Raw genomic sequence first — 22,422 nt, 5'->3', positions numbered from 1 at the left:
TGATTCAGTTCTACAGAGGAATTATTGAGTCTGTCATTTGCACCTCTATAACTGTCTGGTTCGGTTCTGCAACCCAACAAGAAAAACACAGACTTCAGAGGATAATTAGAACTGCAGAAAAAATAATTGCTACCAAACTGCCTTCCATTGAGGACCTGTATACTGCACGAATCAAGAAGAGGGACGTGAAAATATTTGCAGATCCCTCGCATCCTGGACATAAACTGGTTCAACTCCTATCCTCAAAACGACGCTATAGAGCACTGCACACCAGAACAACTAGATACAAGAACAGTTTTTTCCCGAAGGCCATCACTCTGCTAAACAAATAATTCCCTCAACACTGTCAGACTATTTATGAATCTGCACTACTATTAATCGTTTCATAGTTCCCATCACCAATCTCTTTCCACTATGACTGTATGACTATAATTTGTTGCTGGCAATCCTTATGATTTATATTGATATATTGACCATCAATTGTGTTGTAAATGTTGTTCCTTGATGAACGTATCTTTTCTTTTATGTACACTGAGAGCATATGCACCAAGACAAATTCCTTGTGTGTCCAATCACACTTGGCCAATAAAAATTCTATAACCTATAACCTAATGAGAGAATAGAAGTGGTGAGGGGAAAGAATATTTTAAAAAAGAAAGGGAAAAAAGGAAAGATGGGGGAAATTAAAAGAGTAAAAAAATAGATGATTACACTGGGATTGGCAGTGACAGAATAAAGAGAAGAGGAGGAAAGGGAGAAAGATTGAGGGGGAAAATCAAAAGAGTAAAAATTAGAGAAAGGAGGTGGAAAAGAAGGTATAAGAAAGAGAGAAAAAAGAAGATAAGAGAATGGGAGAAAGGGAGAAAAATATGAAGAGATGGAATTTTGTAGAGATTGAAAGAAAATGGTTAAAAGGAGAAAAATAAATAGTAGAAAAGAAATTAAAATAGTTGTAGAAATGTTAGGAATGATGGAAATTATAAGAAATATATAGATCATTGTAAAAGGGAAGTAAGAAAGGTTGAAATCAAGTGAATGAAGGGACTAAAAAAGAAGGAATACACTGTTTAATGTAAAATGGAGAAGTAGATGAAATGTGGAAGATATAATGGGATATATATTTTCTTTTTCTTTTTGTGTTTGAGAATGCATGGAATGAGAGAGAATTATAGTGGATGGTAAAGAAATAAATTTTAAATATAGAAAAGAATGAAGAAATTAATTGAAGTCAAGATATAAAATTGAAATGTTAAAAAAGAAGTACATTGTTTAAAAAAAATAGTGCAGTAGATGAAATGTGAAAGTTTATCAGTGAAAATGATTGAAATTAAGATGTAAAAGGGAATAAAATTGAAATGTTAGTAAATGATGAAAGAGAATAATAATTGAATTGTGAACAAAAACTTTAAGAAAATAAGAGGTGAAAGGATGTATTAATTGATTGTAAGGTACAAATGGAATAAGATGAAGACAGTGTTAATAACTAAAATATATGAGGGGAAGTTTGAGAAATATACTTATTAAATGAGAAAATTGGGGCTGCCTGGACACCAGAAATATTGAAATAAAAATAAATACAGCAATAGAGAGAGATAAGAAGGAGAAAGATGGAAAGGGAGAAGGAGGGAGAGAGAAAGAAGAAAGGGAAGAGGAGAGAAGGGAGGGAAAATAAGAGTAGGAGAGAAGGTCAGACGGAGGAAATAGGGGGAGAAAGGAAGGGGAAGTAGAGAAGGAGTAGGAGAGAAGAGAAGAAAATAGATAGGATAAAAGAAGGGAGGAAGAGGAGTGGGAAGGATTGCTGTAAAAAGGAAAAGATGAAATGGAAGAAAGACAACCCCGAACATATTTCAATATATAAGGATAAAAATTGAAACAGTTAAAAAAGAATAAAAGAGAATGAATATTAATAAAAATGGAGAAATTAGAACTTGAGGGCGAAAGGAGATGTGACTTACGGAAATGAACAAGGAAATATTAGGATATGGATAAAAATATGAAAAAAGAATATTCTGGCAAAAATAGTAACTAAGCAAAATATATTTGAATATGTTAAATCGTATAAGATATATGGCCAATATTCTGTTCATAAACTACGTATGTGTGTAAGGGGGGGGGGATTAAAAAAAATCAATAAAAACTTGTTTAAAAAAAGAAAGAAAGAAAAAAAACACCAGGCAGGACTATTGCTGTTGCCTCCGATGGCCCTTTCACCCCGCGCCAGGATAGGGCAGGTCAACGAGACCCTTCCGACTAGACGAAATAAACGAGCACGTCCAAAAAGGCCCCTGCCCAACTCTCTTGTTTATTCTTTCTCAATTATTTCGAAGGAAGCAAAGCCAAAATACACGAACTGCATTCCAAAAGCCAGAGGACTTTTCTCTCCAAACCAGACTTGCGAAAGGCTTTTTTTTTAATCGCCCCTTCAAAAAATAGTCCCGATCGTCAAAAGGGAAATGAGATCAGTTCCCAAGCCATTGCAGAACTGGGCTTGGTCTCGGCTGCCCAGCGATATAGATAGTCCGGTGCCGTAGCTCGGCCTTCCTCCTTCCGCAGAGGGCCATGGGGTGCCGGGCTGGGCTGCTGTATGTCTGCTTAGCGTTGCAGCTGATGGGGGCACAAGCCAGTAAAGACCGCGGGGAAGAGGCTGGAAGCGCGGATTTCCTGAGCCACCGGCAGTACGAGCATTTGCAGAAGCAGCTCGGGGCCGTGCGGGACGTTTCCCGCCGGTACTGGCACTTGCTGGCCTGCCAGGTGTGGCAGGAAGGCTGCGAGGAAGAGGAGGAAGGGAGGACGCAGCGCGAGGAAGAGGAGGAAGGCAGCAGAGGCATCCTGGGACAGCACGGTAGGATCGGGTCTCCGCGGGGTTTTCCCCAGGCGCTTCCTGCCTTTCTCATTCGCGAATGGCTGCCGGCTTCACACTTGCAGCCTCTTCCAACTCCCAGAATTCTTACCGTGGTCTCTATGGAAGAGAGGACGCGGAAGTGCTGCTCTTTAATGCGGACTTTTAACACCATTTATAAGTCTATTCTGAACGTGCTTTCACAGCTCAAGCGGGCGTAGAAATAATTCCGTTTTACATTAATATTTTAAAGCTTGGGGATTCCGTCGGATATCGCTCCCTTCCTCTAAGAAATGCCCAAATAAATTGATTAAAGGGTAAAGTAAACATGCTCCCCGAACTCCCACAAGGTTTTACTAACGCCATACATAGGTTTAATAAATGCTTTTTATGCTGGTTTATCTAGATATTTTGGAATAGGTTTCATATTGATCTGAGACAATTGTAGCCGTAAAATGTCAAACTTTACAATCAAAGTAGCAAGAATCCATTGCCCCTTTACAGTATTGTTCTCTGTAAAGCAAAATCAATTTTATATGTGCAGCAAAATGAGAAAGTAAAACCCTATGTTTACTGGGCAGAAGAGCCTTTGACAGAACCACACACCCCATGGGCGGAGAAAAAAATCCTCAAGAGTTTCAGGGGCTAATTCTCTCTCAAACAAAGGCATGACAATGAATGGGACATCAGGGGATGAAGACTTATCCAATTCCAATCTCATCTGAATTACAGTAGTGGGAACTTTCCATGTGTGGCCTCTTTATTTGCAACAAAATATTATCCATCTAAGACTTAACCATTTCCTTCCTTCTAGAACAGTGTTTCTCAACTTGGCAACTTTAATAGGCATGGATTTCAAGATGCTGGCCAGGGAATTATGGGAATTGAAGTCCCTGTCTCATAAAGGTGCCAAGATTGACAAACTTTCCTAGAACAAACAGATGTTCTTTGCCCCTGTCTGGTCTACTTCTACAATTGCTTCATTATGGGTGAAAGAACCGAAAAAGGATCATAGGCTTGGGTTTCTTGAATCTTTGCATCTGAGTACTGAAATCCCTGTGTTCTTTCAACTGGCTATCCCAGACTGGCTGGTTTAGTTCAGTGTTGAAAATAATAGTAAGCCCTGAAAGGTGGAATTGTAGGAGAATAGTAGACAAAGCTGCTATTGCACTTGCAGCAGAAATGAAAAGAGAAAGAGTATTGGTTACTTTGGGCAAGTGAATAGTTATTCATCAGGCGCAATGAAAATATAATAGCTAACAGCAAGATTTGTAAAACAGACTGAGGATGGGGAAACAAGGTAGAAGTTTTTTCAAGCCAATCCCCTAGGAGCAATTCAAATGTTTCTTTTCCCAATCTGGTGTTCTTACCTTTTAGACTGGAAGTTACCCATGGTGACCGAATTAGTTTCTACCTGGTACTGTGGCTTTGGCAGGTGCTGCCCAACAGGAGACTGCAGAGTGGTCAACAATATCACAGGTAAAGACTTTGCTTTCTTCTTATTTTAATTTGTCCCCTCCATATTAAAAATACTGCATTACCGAAGGTCAGCATTTATACTTCTGAAATTTAGGAATGTGATCTGGGAGTGCTACACAGCTTTATTTGGCTTAAACGCTGATCAGCTTTGCTTTAAGCAGTGTGGATTTTGTGTATTATTAAGTTATAATATTCAATACTCTTTTCCTAATTGCATCTCTTTTAGTATAATGCTATATCTTTCTGGAGGATGACAAAGCTATAAAACCAAGATCTTTCCCTTGTAGTTCCAACACACTAAAATTGCACTTTCCTTTTTGATTTGACATAGAGACCAATTCTTTCAGTTATAAACTAATGATTGAAGCACTGAGATTGAATACATATTTGATTAAATTAATTGGAAAGAAATGGTGAACTGAATGTGACTCTGCTAAAAGCAATTAGATTGGCTCTTCATAATTCCTCTCCAGACAAGGAGACAACTTGAGATCACCCACAAGTGTTCCGTACAGTTTCTCCTCCAATCTTTGATGGGTTTTGTGTTCTGGGAAATGAGGAAATAGCCATTTCGCTCAAACCACAATTGTCACCTTTAATAAAAACTGGGTTTGCATCAGTGGTGGGTTCTTACTGGTTCTGCCCGGTTCTACCGAATAGATAGTAACTTTAGGGACTAGTTCTCTGAACTGGTAGTAAGGGCAGCCTGGCCACACCCCCGAACCGATTTCCCGGTCACTGCTTGCTCACCCAACCGACGCCTCCATTGGACGGTAAGCTGATGGTAAACAGAGCTGGGAAGCGGCTGGCTGGCAAAGAAGCTTCTCAGCCGCCTGGCCACAGGGCGCCGAAAAGTCTGTCAGCCAGTGAGAAGAAAGCTGTGCATGCGCAAAGATGGCGGCAGCAACCGGAGGTCTTTTCAGTGCCCTGCACCAGCAGCTTGGTGGAAAAGAAGCCTGTCAGCTTCCCAGTTCAGCAGCAGGATTGGTCCCTTCACAGGGTTGCTTTTCTCTGCGCCCGAGAAAGATCAAAAGGCACGGAGCAGCCTTTAAGGAGAAAGTCGCATAGCTGCTTAGATGAGGTAAAAGAAAATGAACCACTGAGGGAAGGAGCCCCCCCGAAGCTGCCGGCGTTGCAGCCACCACCTCCTCCCTGCAGCTTGGAGCTCCAAGCGGAAGAGGTCCTCGGCTGTTGCAAAGAGGCGGCAGCTCTGGGTGCGCCACGCCTGCTTTGTTCTCTTTGAGAGCAGCATTGCAAATGGAAGAGTTCATTCAGGAGTGACACCAGCAAGGAAGGTGGCCGGATCCTCCGCATAGCCCGAGCTCTCTGGGACGGGTAAACAAGTGTGGGGAGGCAAAGGAGAGGAGGATCAGCCCCCTCAAGTGTTGCACCCCTCTCCCAGCCTTTGCCTGTGCCTCCGTGCTACCAGCGTCTCCCGAAGCTGCCGCCGTTGGAGCTGTGACAGGGATGGGGGCAGCCCGGTAAGCTGGGTGTCCAAAAATGGCGTGGAGGTTCCCCGCAGTTCCTCAGCTCATCTGGGCTGCAGCTGAGTCCGCTGCCCAGCACCCCTCCCCAGCCAGATCTTTCCGGATTTGACTTGGAGGAAAGCGCAGTTCATGGCTGCTACATTTCGCTCTGCTGCACTAGCGAAGAGGAAGAAACAGCCAGCCAGAAGAAACAGCGAAATTTAACAGCCATGAGCCGTGCTTTCCTCCAAGTCTCACTTGAAAACCACTGTGCAGAGAAAAGCTCCTGTTTCCCTCTGCCGCCCACAGTGCTTAGAGGAAAGCACGGCTCATGGCTGTTAAATTTCACTGTGCTGCACCAAACGCTTTCCCATAAAGAGTAACAAAGGAGAGAAACAGCCGCTGACCTGGAGAACACATAGACTGGAGCAGCTCTGTGCTGTCCACTGTTTGTTTCTTCCTCTTCGCTAGTGCAGCACAGCGAAATGTAGCAGCCATGAGCTGCGCTTTCCTCCAAGTCGAATCCAGAAAGAACTGGCTGGGGAGGGGGGCCTCTGTCCGCCGGCTCAGGGCAGCAGATTCAGTTGCAGCCCAGATAAGCTGAGGAACTGCGGGGAGCCTCCTCTGTGTTGCCCCCGACCAGTCTTTGCCCGCATCTCCTGAAGCCACCGCTATTGGAGCCACGACAGGGATGGGGGCAGCCCAGTAAGCTGGGCACCAAAAAACGGCATGGAGGTGCGGGCAAAGGCTGGGAGGGGGGTGCAACATGCAGGAGACTCCCTGAAGTTCCTTGGCTTGTCTGGGCTGCAGCCGAGTCCGCTGCCCTGAGCTGGCAGAGGCCGCACAGGGTGCGGCTGGGAGCATGCTAACCTTGCCCTCCCTAAGTGCCCAACTCTGCCATTGCCATTGCACCTGGCCTGTCCGCTCCAGCTGCAACCATGGGGAAGGCCCATCAGTGGCGAGAAGGGGCGTTTTTTGCCCAGGAAGCGCAATGGAGGGAAAGCCGAGACGACCGCTACCACCCCACTGCGTCCCACCCTGGATATGGGACCGGAGTGTCAAAAAGTCCCAAAAAATTTTGCCGCTGTTTCGGTGGGCGTGGCTTGGTGGGGGGGTATGTGACTGAGTGACGTCAAGTTGGCCATGCCCACTCAGTCATATCCCCCCCTCCTAGCCACACCCACAGAACCGGTAGTAAAAAAAATTAGAACCCACCCTTGGTGTGCATATTTCCTTCTCTAATCACTTTCAGAAATATTTTTGTTGACCGTTTTCAGTCTGGATTAATTCTGCAGCTTTTGTCATGTTTTCCAAGTTACTTGATGAAGCAAAGGATCAAAGATAAGAGGTAAGAATTTACATAGAGAATATGTACTATCAAATCTTTTTTTTCTGAAGGACCATTAGAGTTTTCCCACCCACATTAAGCATATCTTCCTGTACAGCTACAAGAACTACTAGTTTACATAACGAAAGAACAGTGAGGTGTTTTGGCAAGTGGATTTTGGAGCCAAGGCAAGCTGAAACCAAACTTGTGGTTTCAGTATGCTTTTAGGCAATCCTTATGTTTGACAATTCGAGCTCAAGAGAATTCTAACTTGATCTTGTGAATCCTGATTTCTAGCAATATAAGACTTCTGCCGTTTCCAACATGCCATGCAAGAAATTCATCCTCTTTTTCCCCCCCCCCACAGGCTTGGAACTGGTTCTGAGCAAACGACTCCATGGTCAGCATTTGGCCAAAAAAATTGTCCTGAATGCCATTCAAGGTTTCTTGGAAACACCACAGCCAGAGAAAGCACTAACTCTTTCTTTCCATGGCTGGTCTGGTACTGGCAAGAACTTCGTAGCTCGCTTAATGGCAGAACATCTTTATCGAGATGGCCTAAAAAGTGACTGTGTTAAAATTTTCATCTCAGTACTTCATTTCCCTCATCTCAATTACATGGACCTTTACAAGGTGAGATAATATTTCTATATTGTATGTCTCTCAGGGTGTGTGTTACGTATAGTGCAGTTTTAGGGAGGGGCTGTTACTTAGAAGTCAGGCATGAGGAAGGTCCATGGATCAATTATTTTATCTTGAGAAATGTACAAAACAAGGAACTTCAGAATTCCTGGATGTTTACGGAACACAACATTAGTGAAATTTGCACGTTACACCACATATCTGCACAAGTTGCCTTGATTGTCATTCCATGGGTTAGTATACAACACTGGTTTTAAAAAGCTCCGGATTGACTAATTAACTTGAAAGTTGGCTATGTTCATATGAATCTTCCTATAGCCAAAGATCTGCTTGGGTTAATCCTGTTGCAGTTTCTCTCTCTAGCAAAGGGCATATTGGCAATGGCCTGTCCTTAGGGAACCAAACAAAATAGTGTAGCTTGATGAGACTAGATCAAAGCACATGAGTTATTTATTTTGGCCCAGGATACAAATAGTAAGGACAATATCATTGATCTAAAGGATCATTGCTCAAAGGCAGGTCAAAGTTTAAAAGTCTGGATGAGTAGGCTGAATCATGGGCCCTTTTGTTGGATCTTTTATTATCAGGTAAGTTTTGCCAGAAGTTAGCCATTCTGCAACTTCACATCCTTGTGATATATTGTTTTTTTTAAACAAGTTTTTATTGATTTTTTAATTCCCCCCCCAAACACAAACATAGTTTATGAACAGAGTATTGGCCATATCATATCTAATATAATTTAATATATTCAAATACATTTTACTTAGTTACAATTTTTGCCAGAATATTCTTTTTTCATATTTTTAGTAAAGGTAAAGGTTCCCCTCGCACATACGTGCTAGTCGTTGCCGACTCTAGGGGGCGGTGCTCATCTCCGTTTCAAAGCCGAAGAGCCAGCGCCGTCTGAAGACGTCTCCGTGGTCATGGAGGCTGGCATGACTCAACGCCAAAGGCGCACGGAACGCTGTTACCTTCCCACCAAAGGTGGTACCTATTTTTTCTACTTGCATTTTTACGTGCTTTCGAAACTTCTAGGTTGGCAGAAGCTGGGACAAGTAACAGGAGCTCATCCTGTTACACGGCAGCACTAGGGATTCGAACCACCAAGCTGCCAACCTTTCGATCGACAAACTCAACGTCTTAGCCCCTGAGCCATTGCATCCCCTATTCATATTTTTATCCATAGCCTAATATTTCCTTGCTCATTTCCATAAATTACATCATCTTTCGCCCTCAGGTTCTAATTTCTCCATTTTTATTAATATTCATTCTCTTTTATTCTTTTTTAACTGTTTCAATTTTTATCCTAATATATTCAAATATGTTCGGGGTTGTCTTTCTTTTCCTTTCTACAGCAATCCTTCTCCTTCTCACTCCTCTTCCTCCCTTCTTTTATCCTCCCTACTTTCTTCTCTCCTCTCCAACTCCTTCTCTACTTCCTTTTCCTTTCTCCCCCTCCTCCGGTCTTTCCCATGGTAGCCTAAGCAGTGCAATGTTATTTTTTTCTCTCCAGCGATGTTTCTCTCCAATTCACAAATCCCAGCAGCAAAATGTCACTTGTTAATCCACAAAAACAATTACTTCGTCTTCCTCAATTAAGTCCTTTTGTTAGTAAAGGATGCTTTCCCTCAATTTTCTTCTCCTTTTAATATTTATAATTTCTTCCAAATCCAATTTTAAATCTAGATGGAAACTTACTTCTTTTAGGGCTTTTGTCTTATAAATCTTCTTTGATGTTTGTTTCCTCTCACTTTAAGTTTCTGTGTGCCAATTAGCTGCTAACTTCAAGTTGGAAAATCTTTTTAGCTTTAAAAATTTTTCCTTCTTACCTGTGAGTTGGCCAACACTCACTCGGTAACAATACTCTGTTCAAATCTCCGCTCCTGCTCAATCCTTTTGTGTGGCTACCTAGACATTGGCAGCTCCTAATGGCTGCCTTTCCTCATCACTGGGTTGAAGGCTGGGTGCCGGCACTCCAGGGAATTTGCAACTTCCCTGTCCGCACCAGCCGGTGCCTTCTTCCTTCACTGTCCCTACAGGACAGCTATGGTCCATTAAGGACCCCCAAAATGATTGGAATTTTGGCGTTCTTCCTGGAGCACCAGGATTCACGTTGTCCCGTCATGATGCTGGCCACGCCTCTCCTCCCTTGTGATATATTGTTAAACTGCTTGGCAGTGAGTGAACACAGGTCAATCATATGTTTCAACAAAAAACTATGCAGTTCATCTTCACCTGGCCCCAATCAATTCTTGATCTTCCTTACCCTTTTCTCTACTATTTCTGCTGTTATTACAAATTTTTTCATTTCAATTTTTTTTAAAAAAAATTCCTACCCACCTCCTTTAGCCAGGCTGCATTCTTATTGTACTTTGGGTTCTGCTCCCAGAAATCTGCTTTGTCAGGCAATCATAAAAACCTTTTTGGTGGGAATCACAGACCTTTAGATCACACCCCCCCCTTGGAAAATATTTCTGGTTCCCTCTCTAATAGCATATAAACAAGGATTTTTAAATGAAAAAACTTTTGGATTTAGTTGATAATTTGATATTGACTTCATTTTTCTTGATATTTTACAGATTGCTTTTAAATATTATTAAGACTGTTTAATAAGCATCAGTTCTAAAAGAGGGTATATAAGGCCATAAATCTCTGGCTAAACCAATTTTATTTATGCCAATTTAATCATTATTTGTGCCTATTTTCTCTGTTCACTCAGGTCGAGCTAACAAAACAAATCACTGAGACAGTTGAACTCTGTGAACAATCCTTGTTCATCTTTGATGAAGCGGAGAAGCTGCACCCTGATCTCCTCAATGCCCTCAAACCATATATGGGTCACCAGGGCAACACTGACAAGGTTGATTACCGGCGGTCCATCTTCTTATTCTTGAGGTAAATTTTGTTTTGAGTGTAAGAAACAAATCCTAAGTCATATTTTCTGGGGACTTTTCAGAATATTAAAAGTCTGAACTTTTAATATTGAGGAGTAATAATCCAGGGTAAAAAAAATGAGGTAGAAAAATCTAGAAACATATCAATACTTTCACAAGTTTATTTAAAAGCTCTTTCTGAAACTTTCTTGCCACTTCCATTAGCAGATCCTGAGTTGCACTTTCTTCTGGCCTAGCCTAAAAACTGAACTTTGCAAAAGCAGTAAGATTTATTTTTGTCCTTTTACAAATTCTATATAGTGCAAGTACAGAAACATACAGAAGAGGCTCATTTTGTTTTCTGACTCTACTATCTTCAATGTTGCTGATATTCAAGGATACTCTTTAGAGAGGAAAGACTTGTGTTCTTAAGAATACCTCTGTCTCTGATCAACTCACTAACAATACAATAAATAGCATTTACTATAAAATATTCATGGGGTCCTGACACTAGGAATGAAATTCAGGAAAAAGGTTATATCAGTCTCAAAATTGCTTCTTTCCAATTCGATTTGAATATATTGATTTAAATCTAATTGGTAGGTGGTGAGTCCTAGCTGAATTTACTGGGGCTAAGCAGAGTCAGTCATGTTTAAGAATGTGCTTGGAAAGCTACCAGGACTATAGGTCGGATTAAGAAATAAAAAAAACTTCCCAGGAGAAAGCATGAACAGGAGTTGGCAAACTATTTCCATACTAGTTAAAAAACCTGCATGACTATGTTCAGATAGTCAACAGAAGTTTTATTAATCAAAAGGCCATATTTATCTTTGCCTAGCATCTAAAAAGCTTTGAAACTTAAATTAAAATCTCGTCTAACTTTATTAAAAGCTGGCCTGATAATGATAATCGAGTTTGAAAAACGCAATGAGTACCAAAATTGATGAGTACCAGATCTTTTCCATAAGTGATTCACTGCACATCCATAATTGACTCACTGCACTTCCATGCAGTGAGTCACAAGAGATCCAGCGTTGACAAATTCTAGCTTGTGTGTTGAGTACATGATGAGTATTGGGACAACATTTTCATATCAAAATGCCTCAAGTACCAAATTTGATGAGTTTCAAAGCAATTGAGTATCAAAATACACTGTAAGTCAGTTTTTGCTACCTATTGTCAAGGTTCCAGAAAAACCTCTTCTGCATAAAAAAAACTCAGAAGCCATTGTTTTCCAGAGTTCTTTACTAGCATGAGGAAACTGGCACACGATGAGTGAAATTCCAAAACTGAATTTCCGGATTCTTTTCCCCAGTTATACAAACCCCAAGAGTCCCACCCCCCTGACCCCTTTGATGGTCACATGGTCCCACGTTCTCCCAGTTCATTTGAATATCTTCTTGCCACTCTTCCTGCAGATGTGAACACCATCCGACCTTGACCGCTTGAAGAATGTTACCATACCCCTCAGCCCCCCTTCCTCCCCTCAGGGGAAAAATGTGGCAGCGTCTGGAACCCTAAAGTCTAATATGGTTTCCAGGCCTGACACCTATATTTCTTTGTACTGGATCTTTGAAACTATTAAGATTTGTGCCGATTTCTTTTTTCTGATTTATTGAGACCTAAAGGCCAACTGCTTTTTCCTAAGAGGCTGGGGATTTATCAAAGTGAACCAAATCCCTCATTGAAAATCATCTTTCTAGGGACAGCAAACATGAATGCTATTAAGGAACTAGGTGTCTTAAAACAAGTATTTCTTTTTCTCAGTCTACCTATATTCCACAATAATAATAATCCTCCAAAAGAGTGGGAGAAAAAAGAAATGGGTAAAGAAATCATGCTCTACCTTTTTATCTCATTCCAGAAAACTGGATGTTAAAATACTCATATGATTGCAGAAAGATTGCCTGTTCTTACATTCTACCACAAGCCATTTTGGGTAATTCAAGTGAATTCAAGCTGATTTAATGTGTCAGTAGAAATGAGAAACTTTCACCCTCAGGACTTTATTGCATAATGACTAACAACCTTGCCCTGTGATACTATTGTGAATATAGGACAAGACAGCTTATATATATATAACCATATATATATATATATATGGTTATATTTTGCTGCAACTGCTAAATTCTGTTGGTCAATGAGACATAGTAGTCCTCGACATATGACCACAATTGAGCCAAATATTTCCATTGCTGAGCAAGACAGTTAAGTCAGGATTGTGATTTTTCTTGCCACAATTCACTGCAGTTGTTAAGTTAGTAACACAAATGTTAAGTGATTCTGGCTTCCTCATTGACTTTGCTTGTCAGAAAACCGCCAAAGGTGATCACATGATCCCAGGACACTGCAACCATCATAAATACATGCCAATTGTCAGGTGTCCAAATTTTGATTCTGTGGGGATGCTGCAGTGGTTACAAGTGTGAAAAATGGTCATAAGTCATCTTTTTTCAGTATGTTATAACTTTGAATGATCACTAAAGGAACGGTTGTAAGTTGAGGACTACTTGTAATGTGGTTTTTTTTTTACCCAGTAATACTGGTGGAAACATCATCAATAAGGTGGCTCTAGATTTCTGGCAAGCTGGTAAAGCTAGAGAAGAGATCACCATGGAATATTTAGAACAATTCTTGCGGAGAGACCTGCTGGATGCCCCAGGTGAGTTGCTGTTTGTTCCTAAAGCTTTACCGCCACTGCAGTTCTAACTTGGGTAGTAATGCATTGTATTTTGCAAAGATATTGATTGAAAGCAAATGTGAAGTTATATTTGCCCATACACAAATAATATCAATGCTTTTAAAAAAGCGTATGTTAATTTTCACCATTCTAATGGAATGGATAATATGGCCACAAGCAATAATTGGAGGGATCTGTTAACACATACTGTGGCAAGCCAGGTTTTATTTTTCTTCAAATGTATGAAATTTCTCTTCTTCCCTGCAGATTAATAGGCACTCACAAAAGATACTAAGGCATTTTAGTCTAAAAGAAAATATTACAGCATCTTAATACCATGTTTCATGATGTAAGCTTTTTTGAACTATCGTACTTTTCGGAGTACGGACACTTTTCGGACACTTCCCCCACTCCCCCCAAAAAAGTGGGTGGAAATGTCTGTGCATCTTATACAGCAAATGTTGCTGAAGCTGCACCCACTTGCCGGCCCCCACCCTTTGGCCTCTGCCTCCCAGCAATTTGCCTCCTTGCAGCAAACAACAAACAGCGTGGTCAGCTTCAGTACAGCCTGATTTAATACGAGCAGTTGATTGGTGGTTGGATCTGCCTCCTGGAATACCGCCTATCAGTTGTTCCAAGCTGCACCAGCACCGCCCATCACCGCTGTCACCTGTTGCCGCCTCTGTGCACCCCATTTTCGGACTCCTTGGATCCCATTTTTGGCCTCCGTGCACCCTATTTTCAGCCTCTGCGCATCCAATTTTCGGCTGAAAATGGGACACATGGAGGCCAAAAACGAGATGCACAGAGGTCGAAAATGGGGTATGCAGAGGTGGTGATAGGTGACAGTGCTGATGGGCGGTGCTGGCGCTGATGGGCAGCAGTGATCCCTGCAGCCTGACACAGCTGATAGGAGCTATTCGCTGGCAGTGCTTCTTCCAGCGAAAACGGAGTTTGTGAGGGCCATGGTGCGACTCTCCCGAGCTCCATTTTCACTGACAGAAGATTGCAGGCCATCACAGCCGAAAACAGAGTTTGGGAGCCCTTTTTCAGTTGCAGAGTGCCGGAGCCATTATAGGCGTCTGACACAAGTGACATCAAGCTGGCCACGACCACCCTGGCTATGCCCATCCTGGCCCTCTGAGGTCAAACACAACCCTGATGCGGCCCTAAATGAAATCGAGTTTGACACCCCTGTTCTAGATACTCCATTTCCTTTTCCTTTTCTTTGTGTGTTTTACTCTGCAAGATAAAAGACGTAAAATAGAAAGAAAGAGGCAGAATGAGCCTCTTCCCTAAATTCTACTGCAGTGGCTCCAACCTTGGTTAGTCTGCCAGAAAGTTTTCAGTTTGCCATTTATTCATATGGATTTTTACATTTAATATCTGTTTTTTTTAACATTGCTTTTTATCTCATTGTTGGATGCCACCCCAAAATTGCTTTTGGTGAGATGGGCGGCTATATAAATTTGATAAATAAATGATAGTGTTTTTTGTTTTATTATATAAAGCAGCTCTAAACCTACAACAAAGGCAATATAATTCCTTGTTGCTATTAACTTGCCTTCTCTTCCTCTTCATCAAATAGCTTTTTCCTGCTGTTTTTAAATTGTAAATGTGTGGGAACAGACCTATTGTAGTGCTATGAGATACCCCAACCAGCAACTTGGCTTAAAATGCTGGCACAATGCTTAAGTTTCCTGATTCCACCCTCAAACAGCATGGTCACATCATCCACACAATTTTTGACAAAACTGCAAGGCTTAATGTGGCTCCTGAAAAGATCATTGTCTCCTTTGACATAATGTCCTTATTTACATTCCTCCTTACTTAGTATACAGAGTAATAGAAAAAAAACTAGAAGAGTACCAGACAGATCAGAACAACCTAACCAGGACACAAATCATGAAACTACTCCAGTATTGCCAACACACTTCTTCACGTTTAAAACAGTGGTGGAATTCATCCGGTTCTGTCCCGATCGTGTGAACCGGTAGCGGTGACTGCGGGAGGCTCCGCCCACCCGCCCGGACGTAATGTGAGACTACTGCACATGCGCAGAAGGCCGTGCGCATGCGCAGAGGTGGCGTGTGCAAAGCAAAGTGAGTGAGTGAGCGGGTTCACATTTGCTAACCGGTAGGGAAGGTAAGTGAATCCTACCTCTGGTTCAAAAGTGAAATATGAGCAAATAAAAGATACACCCATAGGATCCTCAATACCAGGAGTCATTGCAGAAACTGTCCTGCACAAACTAGAACCTATGCATTTTAAAATTACACACCTTAATTTTGGTGCAGCTATGTGAACAACTCATTTGTCGTAATCAAAAGAAATGCACTTAAAGCTTTTCATACCTTTCTTAATTCCATCTTCCCAGACATACAATTCACAATGGAAGAAGAAACAGCTAAACAATTACCATTTTTAGATGTCAACATCTAAAAATCTTCCTGCTTGTCAACAGGCAGGAAGATGGAAGCCTGGAAACCATGATTTATTGCAAGGCCACCAATACTGCGCACATTCTTAGTTTCAACAGTAACTATCCACTCTCACACAAAGAGTTGCATCAGAACACTATATGGCAGGGCAAGAACCCACTGTAGTATCCAAGTTAAACACCTGGAGATAAGGTACTTACATGAATAATTCAGAATGGGTACCCACAAGCATTTATTATAAGATGCCTGTGCAACATGCAAGGAAATGAAGAAAGAAGATATGAGACTAACTACTGTATGCGGTGCACTCTGCCATATATCAAATACATTTCGGAAGCAGTAGAATGCAGCTTTTGATATCTGCAAGTGAGTATTGCACACTTCCCAGAGGCTACCATATGAAGACAAATCATGCATTGCAAAAACCATTTGAAGGTGGGAGTTACTTCTAATGTAACCTACCAGGTCCCTTGCATGGATTGCCTCTTTGACTATGTAGGACAGATGGGGAGGAAGCTAACCACCAGACGGCAAGAACACAAGCAGTCAGATAAGGAGACCCAAACTCATTGATAGCCTCACATTGCAATGAACAAAGACATACATTCAATTTTGTAGCTATTAAGATAGTTGGCTGTGCAGGTGCAAAGAGAGCCAGGGGAATGATTGAAGCCTGGGAAACAGGCCCCTTGTCAATTGATAGGAGTTCTGATTTACCACCAGTTTATCAGGTGCTTAAGAGATGAGGACTTGGCAGCACAAGGAAAAAATAACCAATCACTGTTGCTGGTATCTTTAAAAAGGCCATGTGTATCAGATACTTTTAAAAATAAACTTTTTTTGGCCTCCCCAGTAATGCCAAGTAATTAATTACTGTCTACCCTGGTCAATAACTAAGAAGTAGGAGATACCAGATGAATTGTGCCTTTCTTTTTTTCCCAGATGCCCACAATTTCTTTCCTCAGGAGAACTTCATAGACTTTCTGGTACCTTTCCTGCCTTTGGAATATCACCATGTGAAGCTCTGTGCTCGGGATGCTTTTCTTGCTCGAGATCTACCGTTCACTGAAGAGAGGCTAGATGAAGTTGCAAGGACGATATTTGCTCCCAAGGGGAAGGAATTATTTTCTGCTCAAGGTTGCAAATCAGTATCTCAGCGTATACACTAGTTTCTTCTTTGACAGAGGAAGGTGAAGATGATTGCAATTGAGTTTGTTCTCTTATACAAGGGACATATATTTTATTTATTACACTAACTAGTGTAATATTACCTACGTTCCCCATATTATTGGGGTTGCCATTATGGATATGGAATCTACATGAACAGTATTACTGAAATAGTAATATATCCAGAATATTTTTCCAATACTGGTTACAAGTAATGCCTTTGGATCACACATTGTTATCCATTACACTGAGTGGGTTTTTAGTTAGCCTGGGGAGAAGACCCCCATCTACAAGATGTGAGACGGACTTAATTTTATTTTCAGGTCTTAGATAACTGACAATGACTTGAATCAAGCAACTTCCTATTCTGCATTCCTAGTGTGTGGCCGGGTGAGGAGCTATTGTATTGCCTTACCATGTAATCTACCTCTTCTTCCACAATCCTTGTGTTGAATTAAGGTATAAAGGAAAGATTTTGTCCCTCATTAGAGGCCTGGTGTCAATCTTTGTTTTATATATATTTAATATTAATCTTTTAAATCATTTGACATGTGCTAAATTGCACTTTTCAGAATATATATATCAAAAGACAAAATATGTGCCATTCTTTTTATTATAACTTTTACAACAGGACATACGATATACTTCTAGTCCAGCACTGAAATTGAGCAATGAGATTCCAGTTCTGTGATAAGCACTCCTTGCATAAGCCCCTATTTGCTGGTATTGAACTTCTGTCAACCTTGTAGATTAAAATGTTGAGTGGAGTGTTGCTTTTGTGGGATATTGAAGTTTGGCATTCACAGCAGGACACTTGCTTTGTCAGAGTAAGTATAACACAGATTTAGCTGGCCAGATATACTCCGTTTGTAAGAGCTAAGTACAGTATGTACACAGACTGACTGAACATGCAATTTAAGTTTCGAAAATTACACAAACCTTGTGCAAAATTGAGCCATATGTGGAAGACCACATGTCTTTGCGGCAACATAAGCGTCCCCAGAATCTGACTTTAGTACAATCCCAAATTAGAAGAAATTATAAATTATAGATTTTAGGGCAAATTATAGAAATTGGGTTTTTTGTTCTCACATTTTAGGAATAATGCTTCACAATTGTAAAATACAGGTAGATCTCACTTGGCAACTATCTCAAGATGATGAAGAAAAGGTAACTCTCAGACACATTTGCCATTAGTCAGTACATGTCCTGTGCCTGACCTTCCCAACACCACAACCCCCACTTAAACAAGTGATCTTTTCTTGAACTTTCTATCAGTGTTTTCTCCCCAAAAATGCTGCCAACAAGTTAAGAAGCTGAGATGTTATTTTAATTAGCCAGTTTCAGCTGCTGCCTGTAACTGACAAGTCTTTAGTCACTTTCACACATTTGGTTTTTGTCTCCTATGCTGCTGGGGGCTCAAGGCTCCAAGTAAGCTAGGCAAACAGCTGGTGCTGGTGTGCTTCTTTACATGTATATTTCTCATTGTGTAGCTGCTTACTCTTTTGTAAACCCTTCCTCTCCAATAAATGTAAATACAGACATTAATTCCCTTCTTGCTAATTACCCAGCCTCACCTTTGGGTGAGCATTACAAAAGAGAAAAGGGAAATTGAACAACAATCATGGGCAGAGTCAGAGTCATGTAGTGCTAAAATGACAATCTTAATTACATCTTTTAAACAAGGACTACCTCTAGTCCAAGATAGAGAAAACTTTAAAATCTGCAGATAGGCAAACAGTTGTGCATTGTGTGTGCCAAGCAGTCATGCCCCATTTCTTCTCCTATAGATTCTGTGAATGCAAGCACATAGGCCTAAACCTTCCATTTAATTTTCAGAGTGGCTTGTTACAAAAGCGGTGCCAAGCATTGTGGCTAACCAAAAAGGTATTACACAAATTGTTGACATTTTGTTTGCTAGTCAAATGTCAGCAACATTGTATTTACTGTCTAGGTTAGCTTGCTAAATGATGTAACATTTGTAACCTGTGACTGGAGGTGAAGAAAGAGAAGATATACAATGCAGAACAAAATGTGCCTTGTTATTCTAGAAATATGAACCTGTCTTGTGTTAGCAGCTTCAGCAGAGCCATTCCCATTTGTGTACAACATTTCAGCATCTGAATGGGTGCTGGTAAACTCTGTGGATGATTTCCATAGAAAACCACTGAGAGTTCCTTGAATTCTGACCTATAACAAATCATTTGTGACAGCTTTCACATGTTCAAGTCATCATATATGTAAGTGTGAAATGCCAAACCAGTTCCTTTTTTAAACTTGAAGAAATGTAACTGCATATTTTCTTTGAATTTCATTATTCACTCAGTCACTATGCCCTAAAAGAAAGTAACATGTCCTGAAATTTAATTGCCAATAAAATATTGCAATTTTTATTTAAAACAAAATGCAAATTGGCAAAAATGTCTGGAACAGGCAGAGGCAATGCCTCTAAGGGCCTTACTTACATCAAGTTAACACTGTTTGCAGTTCACAGTCAGGAAATAGTGAAAATTTAAATTAGAAAAAAAAACCAAATATATTACAAACAACAACAAAAAACAAAATAACATTTGACAACACTAGTAGCGTGGGTTTTTCTGTGTGAGTTGCACATTTCAGTTTCACCCATTTTAATCCTCAGTGAATTCAACTAATGGAGTGCTGGGTTGATTAATATCCTTAACCATCCATTCCCCACCCACCCCACCCCGCCCTCTGGAAATCTACCCCTTACACATCACACAATGTTGGCCATTTTTGCCCTAGGCAATTTCAGAGAAATTAGACATTCCTAATATGCCACCTTTCTGGGTTTAGAGGAAAAGGCCACATTTTCACATCATGAGTTGTACTTGAACCAACTGTGCACAGGTAACTCTTAATACAGTACTGTGAATGGGAAATAGAAAGTGGTGTCTGATCATGCTCATTGCTTTAGTCATTTCAGCATTTCCAAAGTGTGTATTTTAAAACAAGCATGCCATCCATTAAGAAGCAGAAAAAGGGGTTAACCAATAGTCTACTTGCTTAAAAGAAAGACTAGATGTTTCCAAGGTAATTTTTAACATAGGGGCTCATCATATATCAATAGGAGACATGAGCATTGAGTAAGACAGAAGGGTTACTTCTCTTTATTCTTTTGTGGAGAGGGATCATCTTAAATTAAGGCTCATTTCCTTTCAGTTATAGTTCTAAGATCCACGCAGTCTAAAATAGATACATTGGGATGTCCAGTAGCTGCTTGGAAAATCTAGCAAATGAGCAAAATCAAATTAATAAAAACCTTTCCTAGATTGCACTGAGATGAAGGGAAAGAGGAATGCGTTCCATTCAGATCAAAAGTAGAGGGAAAGAAATAAAGCATATCACAAAAGTTGATCCATTTTTCCAAAATACAAGTTTCGTAAATTGATGGCAACTTTTAAACAATACTTATATTCTGAAATACAAAGATTGGACAAGCTTTAATATTTAATTTTAAAAGAAGTATGACATATATCTTAATTTAGCATATTTTTTTTCATGAGATGGAAAATGAGAGATTTTTTCCCTTGTATTTGGCCCAAAAAAAAAAAAAAAATTGAAGAAGGATTTGAAGGCATTATTTAGCCAGCTTGAAAGACAATGACCAAACAATAACCTTTTTTTAGTGTTTTCCATATTTAGTTTTTTGATGATATATACTTCAGAAAATAGAAAACGTAGAGTTCACATCTCAGGCTACTCGTATGGTGTCATAATATGCTATTAAGCAGAACAACTTCCTTAGAGAATGAATGCTTTATCCTGCTTTAAGACCAGAGAATCAAGGAAAATGTTACTGAAAACACTAATTTTCAATGCAGAGCTATTGATAGCCTACAATCCTTTTGATTATTGACCCCCTAAAAACTGTCCTGTGAAATTTCAGCAGCAAACCACTAAGAGGAGCAATAAGAAAATCAAACAATAAAAATCTGCAGGTTTTGTATTTTTAAAAAAATCTGCATGACACTACCTCTAACAGCTTGTAAATTGTTCCTGCAACATCATTCCATTTACAGGAATCCTTAATTACCCAAAAATTAGAACCATTTTTCGAGCACCTAATATCCCTGCCTTAATGGAAAGAGAATATTTCACTACTTTGCAAATCCATGGGCTCAGGAAATTCCTCTATGTCTAAGGCCTCCCATGGATTTTATTTTGAGATGAATTTACTAGAGAAGCCTGATATTTTCATATAAATTTTGTACTATATTTTGAACTAACTGGAGTTTGCCAATCAATCTTCTGTGCTACAATAATTTAAAAAAAATAATTTTAAAAAAGCATGATAGTACACTGCTCTAGAATTTCTACCATTAGCAGCACAGCAATATTATTTTTGAATGAATTGTATGTAATATCAAAGGGAAATTTCACATTATGCAAGAGGACTGATTCGCTTCTTACAGTTCCAAGGCAATCTGGGAACATTTTGAATTGAGTAAGGAACCAATCCATGTATATAGATCACAAACTATTCCACCAACTAAAACCAGAGTTCTCTCGTAAGATTCCATTAACTATTAACATCATCCCTTTGCCACAAACAGACTGTAGAAACTTCTATCAAAGGTGCAAATGAACAGAATGCATTCCTGTTATGTTTAGCCAGAAGGAAAAGAACTACAGCTTAGCTTTACAGTGAATTCATTTCTGAACCACTCAGCTTCAAGAACAGCATACATAATATATAGTCCTGCCCCTCATATCTTCACTTTAGCAAGGTAACCAATAAAAGAAAACACGGAACACAAATTTTATAACAACAAAAACAATAAAGGCAAGGTTTAAGCATTAATGTCTAAAATTACTTGAGCAAAAGGTAACGTCTTCTTACCGTTATCAGGAAAGATCAAAATGGTAATCTGAAACTCATGCAAAACCAGAAAAAAATATCTGCATATCCAAGGTTTCAGTATAGTACAATCTCAAACAGCCTTCATTCAAACAACATCCAATGTTAGGTTGGATTATGCTAAAATGTACTGTATGAGAGTTGAAATTAAACTATCATGAAGGTACCAGTTTGAGACAATGGCTTTAAGGCTTTCAATGCCTAGCAGATATTATTCAGAGTCCCCTAATAATCCCTTAGGGGGGAAAATTGACTGCCTTTTCAAATATAGTGACTTTCAAATACTATTTTGCTCTATTACAAAAAGTGGAATGTGAATTGTCTCTACACTTAATATGCAAAATAATGCCAGGATTCTGCTTCTTATTATTATGCCACCATCTAAACTGGGATGAGAAGCTAAAAATAGTCAAAGGTGATTGAGAAGCATCAGAAAAGATCACAGAAGATATTATGAGAAATCTGCCTAGAGTTGGAACTTGATCACCTCTGGGTAAACTTTAATATTTAGCAAATGTGGACTTAAACTATGTAAAAATTGAAATGGAAAAAGAAATAAAACTTGCACAATCATAACCATTTTGTTATTAGTTTCCTGTTTAAATGGAGTAAACTTCATTCTTGAT

General features: G+C 40.0%; 1 protein-coding gene across 2 annotated transcripts; it reads left to right on the top strand.

Annotated features, from left to right (window-relative positions):
- The first annotated feature begins 2,289 nt into the window (after window positions 1-2,289).
- TOR3A (torsin family 3 member A) lies at window positions 2,290-17,768 on the top strand. 2 transcript variants are annotated; one of them, XM_058178689.1, is made up of 6 exons: window positions 2,290-2,842; window positions 4,217-4,318; window positions 7,479-7,744; window positions 10,473-10,648; window positions 13,164-13,288; window positions 16,690-17,768. In XM_058178689.1, the coding sequence occupies exons 1-6, from the start codon at window positions 2,560-2,562 to the stop codon at window positions 16,914-16,916; spliced, it is 1,179 nt and encodes a 392-aa protein (XP_058034672.1). In that variant the 5' UTR covers window positions 2,290-2,559; the 3' UTR covers window positions 16,917-17,768. The 2 variants fall into 2 exon arrangements, with proteins under 2 accessions (XP_058034672.1, XP_058034673.1); XM_058178690.1 differs by having other exon boundaries at window positions 15,141-16,832.
- Window positions 17,769-22,422: the final 4,654 nt, after the last annotated feature.

Source organism: Ahaetulla prasina, chromosome 3 (assembly GCF_028640845.1).
Source record: "Ahaetulla prasina isolate Xishuangbanna chromosome 3, ASM2864084v1, whole genome shotgun sequence".
Classification (NCBI taxonomy): Eukaryota; Metazoa; Chordata; class Lepidosauria; order Squamata; family Colubridae; genus Ahaetulla; species Ahaetulla prasina.
The sequence above is the reverse complement of the archived record's forward strand: the minus strand, read 5'-3'. Positions and strand labels throughout refer to the sequence as shown.